The sequence below is a fragment of the Manis pentadactyla genome, chromosome 4, assembly GCF_030020395.1.
Source record: "Manis pentadactyla isolate mManPen7 chromosome 4, mManPen7.hap1, whole genome shotgun sequence".
Classification (NCBI taxonomy): domain Eukaryota; kingdom Metazoa; phylum Chordata; class Mammalia; order Pholidota; family Manidae; genus Manis; species Manis pentadactyla.
The window spans coordinates 155,326,737-155,347,741 of NC_080022.1; the positions used below are offsets into that span (position 1 = coordinate 155,326,737).

The 21,005-nt window shown below is 36.5% G+C and overlaps 1 protein-coding gene across 2 annotated transcripts in view; it reads left to right on the forward strand.

The window, feature by feature from the left end:
• Positions 1 to 15,577, forward strand: part of PPM1D (protein phosphatase, Mg2+/Mn2+ dependent 1D) — a 73,071-nt gene extending 57,494 nt beyond the window's left edge. For both annotated transcript variants that reach the window (XM_036911113.2, XM_036911112.2), the window contains exons 5-6: positions 3,576 to 3,818; positions 14,089 to 15,577. In XM_036911113.2, the coding sequence (XP_036767008.2) occupies positions 3,576 to 3,818; positions 14,089 to 14,646 (801 nt within the window). In that variant the 3' untranslated portion in view covers positions 14,647 to 15,577. The remainder of the gene's footprint in view (positions 1 to 3,575; positions 3,819 to 14,088) is intronic.
• The last annotated feature ends 5,428 nt before the right edge of the window (positions 15,578 to 21,005 follow it).

Below are 21,005 nucleotides of genomic sequence, written 5' to 3' on the forward strand. Positions count from 1 at the left end.
TTCAGCTAACATTAGGTACTCGGTGCGGAGTGCAAAGGTAAATAGAATATGGTCCTTGCTCAGCATTTATCATGTTATTACAAATAGGATATATAAATACCTATCAATACCATTTGATTGTGAATTGTTCAAAGATAGAGTCATGTCTTGATTAACATTTACAACTTCAGGGCTAGGATGTTGCATCTGGTCAGTGACATCAGATATAAAAGAAAGATGAAATAAAATAAAGACTATTTTTTCTTTTGTATTTAGAATTCTTTCATGATGATAGAGAGAGAGAAACATTAGGGGCATGAGAAGGCCAAAAGCCAGTATGTAGTAGATGGCTAAAACCTATCAACATGAAGTATTTCCAGAATGAATATTAAAGGAAGCATCCATGTAGCAATATTTAGAACAAGTGTGATGAGAACTGAGAGGGAGAATTTGGGAAGACTGCATAAGTTTCATGGAGAGATATTTGAGCAAGTCTTAAAGGTGGGGTTGCATTTATCAGGTAAATAGATTAAGGGAGGAGAGAAGCTTCCAGGCCAAGGACTAGAATTGTAAAGTCAGAGAGGAGAGAGAATGTTATTGAAAAGCTGCATTTTAAATCTGCATTTAGAAAGCTTCTTCATTACAAGGTATATTGTAAAATAGAGGATAGGTGATAATGGATATGAGGATTCTATTTATTAGGAGGTATGAGAAAACCACCTTGCCAATTAACAAAATTAAACTGATGCAAAATTGGCAAGAAAGAGAATGGGTTGGCAGCAACAATTAGTGAAGAATCCCCAAGAGAAGATGAATTTTGATGAGTGAAATCATAGTTATAATGTCTGTCTTCACCTCTCTTCACATGTTGATTCTTATTGCAGTCAGTGGAACTGATTTTGTGGTTTTTAATGGATCTGTTAGGCTCCCACTTTTGTGGCTGCTGTTAAAATTACAGCTGAGAAATTTTGCAAGCTTGATCTAGGCAGCAATGGTAAAAAAAAAAAAACCAACATACACACACACAAGAACAAAATTCTACATGGGTGGTAGAATTGACAGAACTTGGGTTTTTGAGGAAGGAGAATATGATGGCATCCAAATTTCTGCATGGTGACTCATAGCTGTTTTCAAAAAGAAACATACTTGGAAGAGAGGAGATGTAATTAATTCAGATGCAGGCATGTTGAACTGGAGATGCCTGTGGTTCACCTAGATAGATATTTTCAGTTAGGCAGCTAGAAATATTTGAGAGAGAAACCTGGAAATATTAATTTGAGTGTTAACAGGAGTTAGGTAAAGCTGTGACAATTTATGAGATCATCTAGTGAGACTGTATCATGGAAGAAAAGGAAATAGTATTGGGAAAGCCGAAATTAACAGAATCAGTGAGCTGAGAGAAAAGTGCAAGTAAGATAGTGGGAATGGCTTATAGAGATTTCTTTCCCATAGCTTTGCTGGGAAGGGAAACAGGTACACTGAAACAGTGAAAGGTAAAAGAGTCCTTCAATGACTTCTCAGTGAGCTAGTGTTTGGAGACTGAGTGAAACATATCCACTGGTGAATGTGAGAGATTCATGAGTTAGAGATTAATGCTGCCCTTTCATCAGTTGTGAGGTATGTAATTTTTTCATATAAGAAAGGAAAAAGCAATGTTGGAAAAAATCATTACAAAGTAGCACATGTTGGGAATGCAAGGATGGCTTAATATTAAGGTTTTAAACAAAATAATTGAGAGGGACTTATTTGCAATTTGCCATCATTAATGTGTCAGAATACTATAAATACCTAGATTGTTCAATACCAAATAAAGATAATTCCCTGTTTTACCAAGGAAAGGATGGGAAAAAAAAAACAGTTCTTTATCCAGTTTTAATATGTCAACTTTAGGGATATAGATGACAGCCAAGTGAGTTACAGTACATTACACATTTTTAATCTAGTGCTTATAGTACTGTAGTACATACATTATATAGTATACATTATATATTATAGTACACTAGTATTTTTGTACTTATAGTACCTTTATATATATATGTATTTTTTTATTAAGGTATCATTGATATACAATCTTATAAAGGTTTCACATGAGCAACATTGTGTTTACACATTCACCCATGTTATCAAATCCCCCAATATCCCATTGCAGTCACAGTCCATCAGTGTAGTAAGAATCTATAGAGTCACTACCTGTCTTCTCTGTGCTTTACTGCCTTCCCCGTGAGCCACCTATATTATGTGTGCTAATTGTAATGCCCCTTAATCCCTTTCTCCCTCCCTCCCCACCGATCCTCCCCACTCCCTTCCCTTTGGTAACTGCTAGTCCCTTCTTGGAGTCTGTGAGTCTGCTGCTTTTTTGTTTCTTCAGTTTTGCTTCATTGTTATATTCCACAAATGAGTGAAATCATTTGGTACTTGTCTTTCTCTACCTGGCTTGTTTCCATCCATGTTGTTGCAAATATTACCTTAATATATATATATTTTTTATTTTGTTATCATTAATCTACAATTACATGAAGAACATTATGTTTACTAGGGTCTCCCCTTCACCAAGTCCCCCCCACAAACCCTATTACAGTCACTGTGCATCAGCATAGTAAGATATTGTAGAATCACTACTTGTCTTCTCTGTGTTGCATAGCCCTCCCCATTCTCCCCCCACCACATTATACATGCTAACATAATATCCCCTTTCTTCTTCCCCACCCTTATCTCTCCCTTCCCTCCCATTCTCCCCAGTCCCTTTCCCTTTGGTAACAGTTAGTCCATTCTTGGGTTGTGTTTACTTTAATATATTTTTATCACATTATATAAAATAACAAAACTGTTTTCCACTTACAGTTCATGGTACATTTTTCTTTTTCAGACATTTCTACTCATTTTCATCATTCAGTATTTCTAGAGGTACTTTTTAAGACATGTAGCCATGTTTTCTGGAACACATCATTTTCATTTCTGTTCTTTGAAACTTAGTAATTACTGAATCCACATATGATGCTGAAAGTTTTATTCCAAGCTACATTTATTTGTATAACAGGAAATCATTTGTATATTTTTATTTCTCGTTGCTATTTTTTTATCTCTATACTATAACCACGTATTGTATTGCTTTTTTCCTCATATGAGTGACACTGACCATTAATATATATATTTAAGAGCCATTTATATTTCCTTGTCTCTGAGTTTTTTCCATATCCTTTGACAGTTTTTTTATTGGGTCATGTCTTTGATTTGTAGAAGCTCTTATTTTAGGAGAAAATTGGCCCTTCGCAGTGTTAGCTATAATAACTTTGTTTACTCCCCTCTTTATAACTTCTATGTAACTTTTTCTAATTAATGTTAACAGTGAAGACTGAGTTTTTGCTACAAAAAGATAAAAATACAAGTGAACTGTAATCACAGGATGAGACTTTGTTTTGATTTTATGTTTTTAATTTAGAGCAGTACCATTTTAACATAGTTGTGGGGACTGTGGAAAATGTTTGAAGTCTTGGAAATGTATGTGTTTAGGCCATATTGAATACCTTCAATATCAAATTTTAAATTTGATGAAGTAAACTGAGTTACCTTCTTTCTCCTTGTTCTTTTAAATACAGGGTAAGCATGGACAATCTTGTGCCAAAATGCTCGTGAATCGAGCACTTGGCCGCTGGAGGCAGCGCATGCTTCGAGCAGATAACACCAGTGCCATAGTAATCTGCATTTCTCCAGGAGTGGACAGTCAGGGAAATTTCACCAATGAAGATGAGCTCTATCTGAACCTGACTGAGAGCCCTTACTATAATAGTCAAGAAACCTGTGTGCTGACTCCTTCTCCCTGTTCTACACCACCAGTCAAGGTATCTAATTCTACAGTATTTAAGCATTTTAATGGAATTTCTTTAATGAGTGTTGCCTGAAAACAGTTTTAGATTCTTTTTATAATAGGATTTTTGGATTTGAACTAAGTTCAAGAAAGTGATGGATCTTTGCCATATATCTTATTGTCAGTGCTAATCTGAGTGCCAGCTGCATGTATAACACCTTATAGAAAGGTGATTAGATGTGACCCCTGAAAAATACCAGCTATATTAAATATATTTGGAATGTATTGATCCCCTTCTAATACTATGAACATTTGCGAGCATTTAAAGGTTTGTGAAGCACATTCATTTTATTTCATTTGAACCTCATAACCCAGAACAGTAAATAAATAGTACAGATGTTGTTATATTTTATAGACAATAAGACAGAGAGATTAAGCAGTTTGAATAAGATCATTCAGAATCAAGATTGAACTGGACATTAGGATCTCAGACCTTAGAACTGGTTTTCTATTAACATGGATAAGAAACATCATTCCTTTTTCTTATCCATGTTAATATTGAATGAGTTTAAGATAAGCTGTCAAATAAGCAAATTTAAATGGTACCATATTTCCCCTTTTCTAATTTCATCCCTATTTTTTTTCCTTCTATAAATTAGCAATATTGATAACTGCTTTGATATACTTGGCCTTCTGAGAATATGCTTTCAGAATATTGACTATTAAAATGGGAAATACAGTGGAATTTTATGTTTTGTATTCAGGTAGTTTTTAAAGGTGTTCAGAGCTGCACAATACAATGAATTTAATATGACGTGTTGTGATCCTATATTCAGTACTAGGAAATACACTATCACTCCTTTGCTTGCTTTTGCTTCACATTACACATGGCACCTTAGTTTTCCTTACATGGACTCTTCATTTAGAAATTGACAAATTATTTTATACTTACTTTGCTAAATTCTTGTCAAACCTTTCTTTTCTTTGAAAATCTTTGGATAATAATGCAGATTAAAACCTTTTAAAGTCTCTTCTTTCTGAAATTGAATGTATTCATTTGTTTTCATGTTCCCTAAAGTACTTGTATATGAATAGTTGACATTTAGGAAGGATAGAGAAGGAAGTAAGGGTGAGGGGACAGAAGATAATGTAATAAGAATATGTATTCTTAATATTGATATAAAAAATATAGCAGTCTCCTGATTGACATTAGTAAAATTTTACGTAAATTGCACATGAAGTATGTTTTTAAAATTATTTCTACAATTCTGAAAAATAATCTAATGTAAACTAACAATAAGGAGATTTATATATGCACTACCTTTTGTATGTAGCCTTGGTTATTTGTTAACCAATTGGCCCCACCCAAATAAGGGAAAACATTTAGAGCCATTCAGAATAATTAGTATTGTTGTCTATGACCTAACAGGTAACTAAAAGCAAACTTCTGCCCAATAAACTGTTTTGTTTTATTTCTATTAATTGACACAGTTCTAAGTACTCAAAAATATCTCTGATTAATTTCATTTTTACAATAATCCTATGTTTAATAACATCTAGATAAATATAATGATATTTTGGTTAATTTTGAATTATTTTTAAGACTTTCTCACATTTAGATTAGGCATTTAGGACCAGGTTAATCTATCTACAGTCATGTCAACTTCTGTTTGAATCCTAAGATAAACCAGTAGTCACATCTTTGTTTTGAGATGGCTGTTGAGCAGGAGTACCTCTGTTTAAGTGATACATCACTACAGCACATTTCTTTGACCACATACCCCATTATAGTCACTGTCCATCAGCATAGTGAGATGCTATAGAATCACTACTTGTGTTCTCTGTGTTGTGCAGCCCTCCCTGTACCCCTCCCAACATTATGTCTGATAACTGTAATGTCCCTTTTTCCCCCTTGTCCCTCCCTTCCCACCCATCCTCCCCAGTACCTTTCCCTTTGGTAACTGTTCTGTGTTCTTGGGGTCTGTGAGTCTGCTGCTGTTTTGTTCCTTCAGTTTTTTTCTTTGTTCTTATACTCCACATATGAGTGAAATCATTTGGTACTTGTCTTTTTCAGCCTGGCTTATTTCACTGAGCATAATACCCTCCAGCTCCATCCATGTTGTTGCAAATGGTAGGATTTGTTTACTTCTTAGGGCTGAATAATATTCCATTGTGTATATGTACCACATCTTCTTTATCCATTCATCTACTGATGGACACTTAGGTTGCTTCCATTCCTTGGCTATTGTAAACAGTGCTGCAATAAACATAGGGGTGCATCTGTCTTTTTCAAATTGGGCTGCTGCATTCTTAGGGTAAATTCCTAGAAGTGGAATTCCTGGGTCAAATGGTATTTCTATTTTGAGCATTCTGAGGAACCTCCATACTGCTTTCCAGTATGAAAATGGTTGAACTAATTTACATTCCCACCAGCAGTGTAGCAGGGTTCCCCTTTCTCCACATCCTCACCGACATTTGTTGTTGTTTGTCTTTTGGATGGCGGCCGTCCTTACTGGTGTGAGGTGATACCTCATGGTTTTAGTTTGCATTTCTCTGATGACTAGCGATGTGGAGCATCTTTTCATGTGCCTGTTGGCCATCTGAATTTCTTTGGAGAAGTGTCTGTTCAGATCCTGTGCCCATTTTTTAATTGGATTATTTGCTTTTTGATTGTTGAGGTGCACGAGCTCTTTATATATTTTGGAGGCCAACCCTTTATCAGATATGTCATTTATGAATATATTCTCCCATACTGTAGGATGTCTTTTTGTTCTATTGATGGTGTCCTTTGCTGTACCGAAGCTTTTCAGCTTGATATAGTCCCACTTGTTCATTTTTGTTTTGTTTCCCTTGCCTGGGGAGATATGTTCATGAAGAAGTTGCTCATGTTTATGTCTAAGAGATTTTTGCCTATGTTTTCTTCTAAGAATTTTTTGGTTTCATGACTTACATTCAGGTCTTTGATCCACTTTAAATTTACTTTTGTTTATGGGGTTGGACAATGATCCAGTTTCATTCTCTTACATGTAGCTGTCCAGTTTTGCCAGCACCAGCTGTTGAAGACATTGGGACATTGGGAGCTTGCTGTCATTTCCCCATTGTATATCCATGGCTCCTTTATCGTATGTTAATTGACCGTATATGTTTGGGTTAATATCTGGACTCTCTATTCTGTTCCATTGGTCTGTGGGTCTGTTCTTGTGCCAGTACCAAATTGTCTTGACTACTGTGGCTTTGTAGTAGAGCTTGAAGTTGGGAAGTGAGATACCCCTGCTTTATTCTTCCTTCTCTGGAATGCTTTGGCTCTTCAGGGTCTTTTGTGGTTCCATATGAATTTTAGAACTATTTGTTCCAGCTTGTTGAAAAATGCTGTTGGTATTTTGATAGGGATTGTATTGAATCTGTAGATTGCTTTAGCCGGGATAGCCATTTTGACAAAATTTTTCCTATCCAAGAGCATGGGATAAGTTTCCATTTGTTAGTGTCCTCTTTAATTTCTCTTAAGAGTGTCTTGTAGTTTTCATAGGTCTTTCACTTCCTTGGTTAGGTTTATTCCTAGGTATTTTATTCTTTTTGATGCAATTGTGAATGGAATTGTTTTCCTGATTTCTCTCTCTGCTAGTTCATTGTTAGTGTATAGGAATGCCACAGATTTCTGTGTATTAATTTTGTATCCTGCAACTTTTCTGAATTCAGATATTAGATCTAGTAGTTTTGGAGTGGATTCTTTAGGGTTTGTTATGTACAATATCATGTCATCTGCAAACAGGGATACTTTACCTTCTTCCTTGCCAATCTGTATGCCTTTTATTTCTTTGTGTTGTCTGATTGCCGTGACTTGGACCCCCAGAACTATGTTGAATAGAGGTGGGAAGAGTGTCCATCCTTGTCTTGTTCCCGATCTTAAAGGAAAAGCTTTCAGCTTCTCACTGTAAAGTATAATGTTGGCTGTGGGTTTATCATACATGGCCTTTATTATGTTAAGGTACTTGCCCTTTATACCCATTTTGTTGAGAGTTTTTATCATGAATGGATGTTGAATTTTGTCAAATGCTTTTTCAGCATCTATGGAGATGATCATATGGTTTTTGTCCTTTTTGTTGATGTGGTGGATGATGTTGATGGATTTTCTAATGTTGTACCATCCTTGCATCCCTGGAATAAATCCTACTTGATCATGATGGATGATCTTTTTGATGTATTTTTAAATTCAGTTTGCTAATATTTTGTTGAGTATTTTTGCATCTATATTAATCAGGGATATTGGTCTGTAATTTTCTTTTTTTGTGGTGTCTTTGCCTGGTTTTGTTATTAGAGTGATGCTGACCTCATAGAATGAGTTTGGAAGTATTCCCTCCTCTTCTATTTTTTGGAAAACTTTAAGGAGAATGGATATTAGGTCTTCACTAAATGTTTGATAAAATTAAGCTGTGAAGCCATCTGGTTAAGGGATTTTGTTCTTGGGTAGTTTTTTGATTACCAATTCAATTTTGTTGCTGTAATTGGTCTGTTTAGATTTTCTGTTTCTTCTTTGGTCAGCCTTGGCAGGTCATATATTTCTAGGAAGTTGTCTATTTCTTCTAGATTTTCCAGCTTATTAGCATATAGATTTTCATAGTATTGTCTAGTAATTCTTTGTATTTCTGTGGGGTCCGTCGTGATTTTTCCTTTGTCATTTCTGATTCTGTTGATGTGTGTAGATTCTTTTTCTCTTAATAAGTCTTGCTAGGGCTTTATCTATTCTGTTTATTTTCTCAAAGAACCAACTCTTGGTTTCATTGATTTTTTTTTCTATTGTCTTATTCTTTTCAATTTTATTTATTTCTTCTCTGATCTTTATTATGTCCCTCCTTGTGCTGACTTTGGGCCTCATTTGTTCTTCTTTTTCCATTTTCAATAATTGTGACTTTAGACTGTTCATTTGGGATTGTTCTTCCTTCTTTAAATAGGCCTGGATTGCTATATACTTTTTTCTTAGAACTGCCTTCGTTGCATTCCCACAGAAGTTGGGGCTTTGTGCTGTTGTTGTCATTCATCTACATATATTGCTTGATCTCTAATTTGGTCATTGATCCATTGATTATTAAGGAGCATGTTAAGCGTCCATATGTTTGTGAGCCTTTTTGTTTTCTTTGTACAATTTATTTCTAGTTTTATACCTTTGTGATCTGAGAAGTTTTTTAGTAGAATTTCCATCTTTTTTAATTTACTGAGCTTCTTTTTGTGGCGTAGTATGTGGTCTATTCTGGAAAATGTTACATGTGCACTTGAGAAGAATGTGTATCCTGCTGCTTTTGGGTGTGGAGTTCTGTAGATGTCTGTTAAGTCCATCTGTTCTAGTGTGTTGTTCAGTTCCTCTGTGTCCTTACTTATTTTCTGTCTGTTTGATATGTCCTTTGTAGTGAGTCGTGTGTTAAATTCTCCTAAAATGAATGCATTACATTCTGTTTTGTCCTTTAATTCTGTTAGTAGTTGTTTCACATATGCTGGTGCTCCTGTATTGGGTGCATATATATTTATAATGGTTATGTCCTCTTGTTGGACTGCCCTTTTATCATTATGTGATGTCCTTCTTTATCTCTTCTTACTTTCTTTGTTTTGAAGTCTATTTCATCTGATACAAATACTGCAACACCTGCTTTTCTCTCCCCATTGTTTGCATGAAATATCTTTTTCCATCCATTCACTTTTAGTCTGTGTGTATTTTTTTGGGTTTCAGGTGAGTCTCTTGTAAGCAGCCTATAGATGGGTGTTGCCTTTTTATCCATTCCTGTACTCTATGTCTTTTGATTGGCATTCAGTCCATTTACATTTAGGGTGATCATCGATAGATATGTACTTACTGCCATTACAGGCTTTGGATTTGTGGTTATCAAAGGTTCAAGGGTAGCTTCTTTATTATCTATCCGTCTAACTTAACTCTCTTATTAAGCTGTTAAGAACACAGTCTGATAATTCTTTAATTCTCTCCCTTCTTAATTCTTCCTACTCCATTCTTTATGTGTTAGGTGTTTTATTCTGTATTCTGTTGTGTTTCATTTGACTGCTTTTGTGGATAGTTGATATTATTTTTTGAGTTTAATTAGTATTTGGTTGGTCTGCTTTCTTTGCTGTGATTTTATTTTCTCTGGTGACATCTATTTAGCCTTAGGAGTGCTTCCTTGTAGAGCGGTTTCTATAAAATATCCTGTGGAGTTGGTTTGTCGGAAGCAAATTCCTTCAACTTTTGCTTGTCTGGAAATTGTTTAATCCTTCCTTCAAATTTAAATGATAGTCGTGCTGGGTACAGTATTCTTGGCTCAAGGCCATTCTGTTACATTGCATTAAATATATCATGCCATTCTCTTCTGGCCTGTAAGGTTTCTGTTGAGAAACCTGATGATAGCCTGATGGGGTTGTAGGTGATCTTTTTTCTCTCTCTGGCTGCCTTTAATACTCTGTCCTTGTCTTTGATCTTTTCCATTTTAATTATTATATGTTTTGGTGTTGTCCTCCTTGGGTCCCTTCTGTTGGGAGATCTGTTGGCTTTCATCGTGTAGAGACTATTTCCTCCCCCAGGTTGGGGGATTTTTCAGCAATTATTTCTTCAAAGACACTTTCTATCACTTTTTTCTCTCTCTTCTTCTAATACCCCTATAATGCGGATATTGTTCTGTTTGGATTGGTCACAGAGTTCTCTTAATATTCTTCTGTTCCTAGAGATACTTTTATCTCTCTCTCCCTCAGCTTCTCTGTATTCCTGTTGTCTGATTTCTATTCCATTAACAGTCTCTTGCACATCGTCCAGTCTGCTCTTAAGACCTTCTATCAATTGTTTCATTTCTGTTATCTCCCTCCAGATTTCATCCCTTAGCTCTTGCATATTTCTCTGCAGGTCCATCAGCATGGTTATGACTTTTATTTTGAATTCTTTTTCCGGAAGATTGGTTATATCTATCTCATGAAGGTGTCTCTCTGGGGTTGTCTGAATGATTTTTGACTGTACCAGATTCTTCTGCCTTTTCATGGTGATAGAAGTCGTCACAGGCAGGTGGTGCATGTGCCAGCTGGGGGAACAAAGTCCCTTCCTGCTTGTTGGTCGCCTTGCCATGCTCCACTGCCCATGCCGTCTACCCTCACACTGATAGCAGTCTCCAGGATAATCTCCTGAGCTGCCGTGGGCAGGGCGGCCCTCAGAATCGCCTAGCAGACTGCAGGGGGTCATAGACGTGCCAAGTGTATTCTACAAGAACGGCGGCCCTTCGTGCTTTCCGGCTTCCACTGCCTGTGCCGTCTACCTGCACAGTGGGAGCAGTCTCTGGGATAATCTGAGCTGCCGTGGGTGGGGCGGCCCTTGGGAAAGGCTAGCACCCTGCAAGGGGCTGCAGCCACACTGAGTGTGTTCTCCTGTGAGAATGGCGCCCCTTCGTGCCTTCTGGACCTTGATCTGGGTTATGCTGCCTGTGCTGGTTACCTGAACACTGGTAGCAGTCTCAGGGATAATCGCCTGAGCTGCCGTGGGTGGGGCAGCCTTTGGGATAGCCTAGTGCACTGCAGGGGGTCATAGATGCGCTACGTGTGTTCTCTTACAAGAACGGCACCCCTTTGTGCTTTCCGGACCTTGCTCTGGCTTCTGCTGCCTGTGCTGTCTACCCGTACACTGGGAGCAGTCTCTGGGATAATCTGAGCTGCCATGGGTGGGGCGGCCCTTGGGAAAGGCTAGTGCCCTGCGAGGGGCTGCAGCCACGCCAGGTGTGTTCTCCTGCGAGAACAGCACCCCTTCGTGCCTTCTGGACCTTACTCTGGCTTCCACTGCCTGTGCCGGTTACCCACACACCAGGAGCTGTCTCTTTGATAATCTCCTGAGCTGCTGTGGGTGGAGCGGCCCTCGGGATAGCCTAGCGCGCTGCAGGGGTGGCAGACATGCCAGGTGTGTTCTCCTGCAAGAACAGCACCCCTTTGTGCCTTCCAGACCTTACTCTGGCTTCCTCTGTGTGTTCCGGTTAGCTGCACACTTGGAGGGGACTCTGTGTGGTTGCTGTGGGTGGGGCTGTTCTCTGGCTGCTCTGCAGCTGTAGTGGGTCAGCTGGTTTGCTTGCAGCGCAGGCCGGGGGGGAATAAATAGCAGGCTGCTTATTGTTGTGAGGGGCTGCGGGGCTGCTTTACCCCCCGGGGGCTTAGGGTGCCTGAAGTTCCTCAAGATTCCATGCATGCTGGGCTGACTGTGCTGGGATGATTTCGTCCAGCTGTTGAACCCTTGTCCCTTTAAGACTTTTAAAAAGGGCCTGCTTTTCTTTTGTCCCAGGGGAGCCAGCTGTGGGTACCTGCTCGCAGTCTCCATCTTGGATTTTACTTTTCTGTTTCTCTAATATCCAGTACACCATGCAATGTGTGTCTGTGCTCCCAGTGCATATTACTAGGGCTGGTTATTTAGCAGTCCTGTGCTTCCACTCCCTCCCACTCTGATTCTTTTCCTCCCGCTGGTGAGCTGGGATTGGAGGAGTGTTTGGGTCCTGCCAGGTCACAGGTTTGTATCTTACCCTTTTTGTGAGATGCTGAGTTCTCGCAGATGTAGATGTAGCCTGGCTTTTGTATTGTATCCTCTGGTCTCTCTTTTAGGAATAGTTGTATTTCTTGTATTTTCAAAAATATATATATTTTTGGGAGGATATTTTCACCACCCTGCTCACACTGCCATATTGAGCTGAGTCTCACCATCTTTTCTTTAGGTCAAAACTAAATTTAGGTGTTTTTTATAATCTTAAGAGCCTTAGGAAGGAGGAAGGAGGAATAGTTCTGTCAGAAAATTAACATTTAATTTCAGTTGTGTTCTAGGCTCAATTTTTGATTATTTGTTTAATGGTGGATTGTAAGATGGAGCCAGAAAGTTGGCATCTGAGAATAGTGAAAATTTTAAAGTATGTATTTTTAGGAGGTAATCTCTCAAATGTTTTATGAACATAGAAGAAGGTTTAACAATACAAATAGCTCATCTGAGATGAGTCTAAGAAGTCTGACCGGTTGCCTGTGCTAACAGATGCAGTGTACTCCCACAGAATGCCAGTGATTGGCCAGAATGTGCTTGTGACCAGTGTAAGCACTGGAATCAACCTAATGCAGAGAGATACAGTCACATACAACTTTTGTTGTTGATATTATTGAAATCCATATGTAAATATTCTGCAACAGAGACTATCCTGTTATCCTGTCTCAACACTGGTACTTTGAAATATGGTTGCTGCCTAACATCTAGTCAGTATTAAGACAGGTAAGAAGAATTGGGATTTCAATAAACCATGCAGTGTAATGTAAATAAATGGACCAATAACTATAGAAAGAAAGAGTATATTCTAGTTAAAAAAAAAAAGCAGCAGTCTATTTGAGCAAGTACCAAATTAGGAACTAGGGTTTCTCATCTCCAGTCTCCATTGGATCTACAGTCAATACGTTTTCCAGTGAAGTATGTTCACGTTTAGGTTTAGTTAGATTATGAAATGCTTTTAGATTGTTTCATACCTCCCCTGTCCCCAATTCTAGAAACATTAAAGGAAACATTCTTTTTATAAATATGCTTTTATATAATAGCATTTTTTAGAAAGGTGTTTATTCCTAAGAGATTTTATATCAGAAGAACAGATAATATGTCTACATTTACCATTCTACAAAAGGGTTTACTTGGGCTTTTCAGAATATATTACAATTTCAATAAATTTGATGTTGATTAAGAGAAGATGATTGAGGGAAATGTTACACACTTGGGCAAAAAATAGTATTTATGCTTAAACTAAGTCCTTGAGAAATATTAAGACAATGATTATAAAATATTATTGCAGTAGAAGATTTGGGTTTGATAGGAAGAATGTTCTTATCTGTCTGGAGATGGGAGAGTATTCTGAGTATATGTAGATCCAGAGTACTACATATAAAGAAGTAGGGCATATCTGAATCCCCTGTGAAGCTTTTGAGAAAAAAAAAAACAGTACCTGGAGGTTCCCATATAATTTTTATTTATTTATTTGAGTATTGCCCCAGCTGTGCTCAGTAGATTCTCATATGTCCTGCTTTTCCCAAATTACAGGACAGTGTTTGGGAGATGGGTGCAAAGCAACAATCTGAGTTTCCATTATGACATTGTTGCTTTAATGTTGCACTTTACATTTTACATACTACTAAATATTCAGAAGTTAGAAAGTAGATAATAGGAAATAAACCAGAAAATGAACAGGTTTGTTGCTTATTCTGGTGAAACCTTTTCATCTGTCCAATTATTAAGCTTAATTCTAGAATAAATTATTTCTTATTTGCTTTACCTTCTCTTTTTTCAGTTGCTGGAAGAGGACCCTTGGCCCCAGCTGAACTCTAAGGACCACATACCTACCCTTGTTCATAATAATGTCTTCTCAGAGAATTATTTAGAAGTCCCACCTGAGATATCTCAAGGGTATGTCCTGGCTGCAGTCATACCCTCGAAAGATCCACAGCCACTTGAAGAAAATTGTACTAAAGCCCTGACTTTAAGGATACATGATTCTTTGACTAATAATTTGTCAGTTGGCCTTGTGCCTACTAATTCCACAAGCACCATCATGGACCAAAAAAATTTAAAGATGTCAACACCAGGTCAAATGAAAGCCCAAGAAGTTGAAAGAACCCCTCCAGAAAACTTTAAAAGGACATTAGAAGAATCCAACTCTGGCCCTCTTATGAAGAAGCATAGACGAAATGGTTTAAGTCGAAGTAGTGGTGCTCAGCCTGCAAGCCTCCCCGCAGCCTCTCAGCGGAAGAACTCTGTTAAACTTTCCGTGCGACGCAGACTCCGAGGCCAGAAGAAAATCGGAAATCCTTTACTTCACCAGCACAGAAAAACTGTTTGTGTGTGCTGAAATATGTCTAGAAAATGTTTTTTATCCTCAAACTTAAGATATAAGAGGGCTTTTTGAGGTTGGTGCTGAAGATGAACCTTTTTTAAGAGGACAAAATAAAAATAGTATACAGTTTGACTTTTTTGGAGTTCAGCAGTTTTATCCTGGCCTTGTACTTGCTTGTATAATAAATGTGAATTTTGTAGATGTTAGGGTGTAAGTTGCTGTAAAATGTGTGTAAATTTGTATACTTCATACAAATTCAATCTCTTAACTCTGATACACAGTAAATGAAACAACAGGGCTAAAGGTTTTTAAAAAAATCAAAAGAATCTATTAGATTTTAGAAGTACATTTAAACTTTTAAAAATGCTTATGAAGAAATTTGTATAAGTCACTTGTGATGAAAATTACAGAACTTTTTAAAGTAAATTATTAAGCAAACTGGAAAAATGGTGTATTTTCATAGTGACCTGTGTTCCACTTAATGTTTCTTAGAGACAACTAGTGTCTTTTAAAAATTATTTTTTATTTCTAATTTCATGATTCAGAACTAAATTTTTCATAGAAGCAGAAGTAATTGAGCCATGCTAAAGTAGCTGGGTATTAGTCTATTAGTCCTAATTAAAATACTATGCAGTATCTCTTATTTCAGTAGCATTTTTCTAAAACATTAATCATCAGATACACTCATCAAATCTTTGGAGTAGAAGGAGGTGTTTGCCTAAGAACATGCCCTTCTCAGTCATCTCAGATATTCAGTGGCATTATTAGGTCTTAAAGTAGTTACGCTCTTCTAGTGTTTGCAAAGAATAAGTGAAGTTTTTCTTGCAATTACAATAATGGATGGTGCTGCTAATTCCCAACATTTCTTAAATTATTTTATATATCGTACAGTTTCAATTGATTATATGGATATATGTTCGTTCATCTAATAAATCAGTAAACTGTTCCTGAATGTTACTGGATTTTTGTTGTTGGCTTGTTTAATCATACATATCAATATTCTTTTGTACCATGATCATGCTTTAGAGGAACAGCATACATGTAATGTTCCTTTTTGCACTCTTGACTTTTTAATTTTAATTTAGAGTACATCAAAACAGGCTACATATCTAACAATAAGAATATGGTTAAGTCCTTTATGGCTTGTAAGCATTTGATAAAACATTATGTAGTAATCAAAACAAACAAAACTGTGTACTTTTGTAAAACAGAGAAAAACTAAAAGGAACTAATACTGAAACACTAAGAGTATGTCATTTTGGTGTGGTAAATTGTTCTACAATAAAATATTTTGAAAATTTAATTTAGAACAAGACCTCTCATTGAAGGGATTGAAGAGTTAATTCAACATTGTGCAACTACGGTATGCTAAGAGATGCACAATTGGGAGCATACCAGTTTTCCATAAGCGGATTCATTGATAACCAGTGATCCAGGTAAAATGTTAGTTGTGGCTAGTTTTTAAAAAGGATTTTTGGAACCTGAAGTGTTTGTTTTTCAGGTCTTTCCAAGAGAGAGACATGGCAGCTAGCAGACACTTTCTTTTGTTGGAGTCAATTTATCTTGAAGGATTTTCTGTCTTTTATACCTATATTGTCTTAGCTGCACAAACTAGAAATTCAACAAATCTGAATGTATATTAAAAGAAAAAATCCACTAAGCTGCTTTCACCTTTTTTGCCAGTGGTTTTAAATAAAATAATCTAGTCCTTAACATGAAATTAAAGTTTCTGTTTATGATTACAGTAATGGATTATATAATCTTTATTTTTCAAATCAGTTTTTAAAAATGTCATAGCATTAATTCTTTCCTAGATCACATTTCTAGTGAAATAGAGTCCAATTCCATATTGTAGTAGTGGCTATGTAATTCAGGAGACGTTTTTGTTTGAACACGTAACTGCAAATGCCAAAATTAGTCTTTTCTGTATGTGTTCCTAGGGCTGCATTTAGGCCAATATTTTAAGGAGTTAAAGATGTTGTGTAATCGCAAATAATGTTTCTATTTTTATTAATTTAAATTTTATTTACCTGTGTAACATAAATCAGTAGTATAAAGGAAAATTCATCATGTATAAAATGGTACATAATGAACACCCACCTCAGTTCCCAAAGCAGCCAACATTTCCCCCTTTTTTTGAATGTGATCTTTCGGTGATAATCTATGCATAGACATGCAACTATACATGTTTATCTTTTAATCATATCTTGTTGATTTTTCTGTATCATTATATCACAGAGCCTTTTCAATCTCTAGTATTCAAGTCTATGTATATAAGTATTTAACTGCTTAACCATGTCCAGTAAAAGGAAAACACTGTTTCTTGCTTTCTTCACACTTACACTGCTAATGACACCAGATGTGTGGGTTTTCTGCACCAAGCAATTCTCCAATTTTTATATAGACACCAACTCAATGTTTTATATTTTAATTTTAGTTCAGTTCTGACATTACTTGAAGTAATCAGACCCCATAATTTAAGGGCTCAGTCTCACAAGATTGTCCCCACTTCAGACCCCAAAAGCAAGTCCAGGTTGTCACATATACTTCTGACCGATTGGCTGTAAATCAGAGTGCCCATAACCCCTCCTCAAGTTTGAGTTTGTTACAAAAGCTCAAAGAATACAGAGAAGCATGTTTACTGGTTTATTATATAATAAAAGATATAGGTGAATAGCTAGATGAGAAACATTGGGCAAGGTCCAGAAAAGTCCCAAGAGCAGGAGTATCTGTCCCCAAGAGTTTGGGGTGTACCACCCTCTTGATACTTGTTCAGCAACCTGAAGCTCTCCAAGCACCATAGTTGAGGGAATTTTATAGAAGCTTCGTCATGTAGGCATGATCAATTATCCTAATCACTAGGCTCTTCCTGTCCCAGTAGGAAGGTGTGGGGGGTGAGGCTGAAATTTTCAAGCTTCTAATTATGGTTTGTACTGTCTGCTCACCAGCCCAATCCTGAAGTTACCCAGGAGCACCAAGAGTTGCCTCATTACAATGAAGATGCTCCTACCAGGAAATTCCAAGAGATTTAGGAGCTCTGTCAGGAGCAGGTGTCAATGACCAAAGACAAAAGATGCTTCTAACACATTTTATCACTTTTAGTTGCAAAGGTTTTAGGAGCTCTAGCCAGGAGCCTGGGACAAAGACCAAAATAAGTATTTCTTAACTATATCACAATATCATTTCCACAATGGTTCTTTCCAATATTTTGTAGAACAGGTAATTTTCTCTTATGCTTCAAAGATTAAAAAATAAAATTTGTATCAATTATAAATGGCTGTATATTAAGACCTCAAAATTTAGCAGCTTAAAGCAAAACATTGCCACAGTTTCTGAGTGTCAGGAATGTGGGAATGACTTAGGTTACAGTCTCATGTGGTTGCAGTCAAGATAATCAGGGCAAAATCATGATTTTTCCCCTAAATATACTATGTTACTAAGAAAAATTGAAATTTTAAATTGTGATCTTTGAGGCAAAATATTGTGGCAGTAAGAATGGTTGCATTATGGTTACAATATACATATTTTTATAGTCTACTTAAAATCAATTTCTACCCACTTAAAGTGGACTGTAGAAAACTACTGTACCATCCTCTGTAACAAACTATACTTGTCTTATGTTACATTGAAAACCTGATCAGGCAATGCTATAATTTTTGCTATCAAAAATCAAACATTTTATAGAGCTCACATGGAGAACAATTTATGATATACATCCAGATATTTACCATTGCTATTGCTGTTTCTTCATTCCTAACACTCTGTTTCCTTTTAGTATTCTTTTCTTTTAGCCCTTTAAAAAATATGCCACTTCTCTGACCACCATGGTTTTTGATGAAAAATATGTGGTCATTCAAATTGATCCCCTGTAGGTAGTGCATGGTTTTTCTCTGGCAACTTTCAAGATTTTTTTCTTTGTGTTTAGTTACCAGCAGTATGGTTATGGTGTGTCCTGTGTGCATATGGATTTCTTTGAGGTTTCCTGCGTAGGATTTGCTGAGAATCTTGAATCTGTAAGTTTATGTCCTTCACCAAACTTAGGTTTTCAGCCATTATTTCTTAAAATATTTTTTCCAGGACCACATTCTTTTTTATTTCTTTTTAACTTCTTTTTCCCTCTTGTTAGAGCTTGTATATTTTTGAGCTCCAAAATTTTCATTTGGGTCTTCTTTATATCTTCTTTTCATTGAGATTTTCCTATTTTTTCGTTCTTGTCAAGAGTGTTCATAATTATTTGCAGTAATATTTTTATAATTTTGTTTTAAAGTATTTGTCAGATAATCTGTGTCGTTTAGGTATCAGCATCTGTTGACTTGTTTTTTCCATGTGAATGAAGATTTTCCTGGTTCTTCATATAGCATGTAATTTTGGATCATATGCTAGACATTTGAGTATTGTTGTGACACTCTGGATCTTGTTCAGCTCTTATGGAGAATATTGATATCTTTGTTTTAATAGACAGTCAATATGGTTAATTCATGCTACATGTTCCAACCCACCTTCTGTCATCTGTGGTTCTGATGTCAGTTCATTTTCCAAAGCCTCTGCAACATGCAATTAGACCTGTCCCTGGTTTGCATCACCCAGTGGCTAGTTGGAGACTTGGGCAGTGATCTATCTGCCAGTTAAGTTCTCAGTCTTTAATATGCTGATCAGGTCCAGATTCATGCCTAATGTACTCTGTGGGGTCACTTTCCTGAGCTCCTTCCTCTCTACAATCTCCATACTACTTTTCCCTTCCCTGGGGGTCCCCTTTTCAGTTCTCTGGGAAGAAAGCTGGGGCTTTAGGAAACATGCACTTTCACCATTATTCCTGCATTTGGGACTAAATAGCTCAACAGGTTTGTGTCTTGGTTGTTATCTGTGAAATGTAGATAATAATACTACAATGACTGGCATATAGAGCTAAACAAATGTTATCTAATTTTATTTTTATTAAAATTTTAGCTTCTTAAAACTGTTACTATAGATTTAGTTTCTCAGATTTTAAAGAATCTTTATCTAGGGTTATATGTGTATAGAGAAGTTGAATTATGCCCTGGGCATCATTAAAAAAAGTTGATGAAACTAATTTTTGTTTTTGTCAATACTCTTACTGTCTGGTATCTTTAATTACAAATATTAGCTTCAGGTTGAGGGATAAATCGTTGGGGTTCTGACATGTATTGTATCCTGTTAGGGAATAGGGCATTATGGAGAACAAAAATGAAACAAATAATCCCTTCTGTTAAAGAGGTTACATTTTAGCTAAGTGGACAATAGAATTTTATATTAATCAATTAGAAAACAGTTACAAAGTAGTAACTAATATGTCAGAGATAAAGGGTAGCCATTCTTCATGGCTCTTCTCAGTCCTACCTTACCTTTAGAAAAAACTTTTTTTGGTGTAATTACTAGTAGAGCCTCATTTCATAAAGAGTTCCTAGTTAGGATGGCAAATTATATGGCTACTTTATATATACTAGTTAGTTTAAAGAAAATGAAAGAATAAAGGAATATAATCACCATGTCTTCAGAAAGTTTGCGGGGCCTGAGAATGAGCACAATGGACTAAAGAGAATGAGCACAGGGGACTAAAGAGACCTGTGGGTTAGGTTGAAGGGACCCAACATAATAAACAAAGACTTAAAATTTTGAATAGATATGTGGGAAAATGCTGTTTTAGAAACCAGTTATCCAGTAATATTTAGGACAAATGGCAATCACTATTGTAATTAAATAGATACGTGGTGATTTGAGCTTGGGTTGTGTTGGTTTTATTATTCTGCAAAGTCTGGAATTCTGCTTATTTGGAGCTTACGACAAAAGTTTCAGCCTAATGAATGCACCAAAGAAAGTCTATCTAGTGAGTAATTAGTGTATTTTTACCTCACAACTGGAGAATTTTAGAGAAATGTGATGTTCTAAAATGGACTTTTTTTTAGAGCAGTTTTAGGTTCACAGCAAAATTGAGTAGACAGACTTCCCATATGTACACTGCCCTTACACATGCATATTGTTGCTTGTTGTTAGAAAGAAAGATACAGGGAATGGAGTGGAGGTATGGGTGAAACAGATGATGGGAAAAAATTAGAAAGTTTGGTATCCTGATCTGGGCAGTGATTACATGAGTATTACGCATGTTAAAATTCATTAAACTGGGCAAGGATGCCTAGAAAGGGGAACCCTCCTACTCTGCTGGTGGGAATGTAAGCTAGTTCAACCATTGTGGAAAGCAGTATGGAGGTCCCTCAAAAAACTAAAAATAGGAATACCATTTGATCTGGGAATCCCACTTCTTGGAATTTACCCAAAGAATACAACTCAGTTTCAAAAAGACATATGCACCCCTATGTTTATTGCAGCACTTTTTACAATAGCCTAAGTGGAAGCAA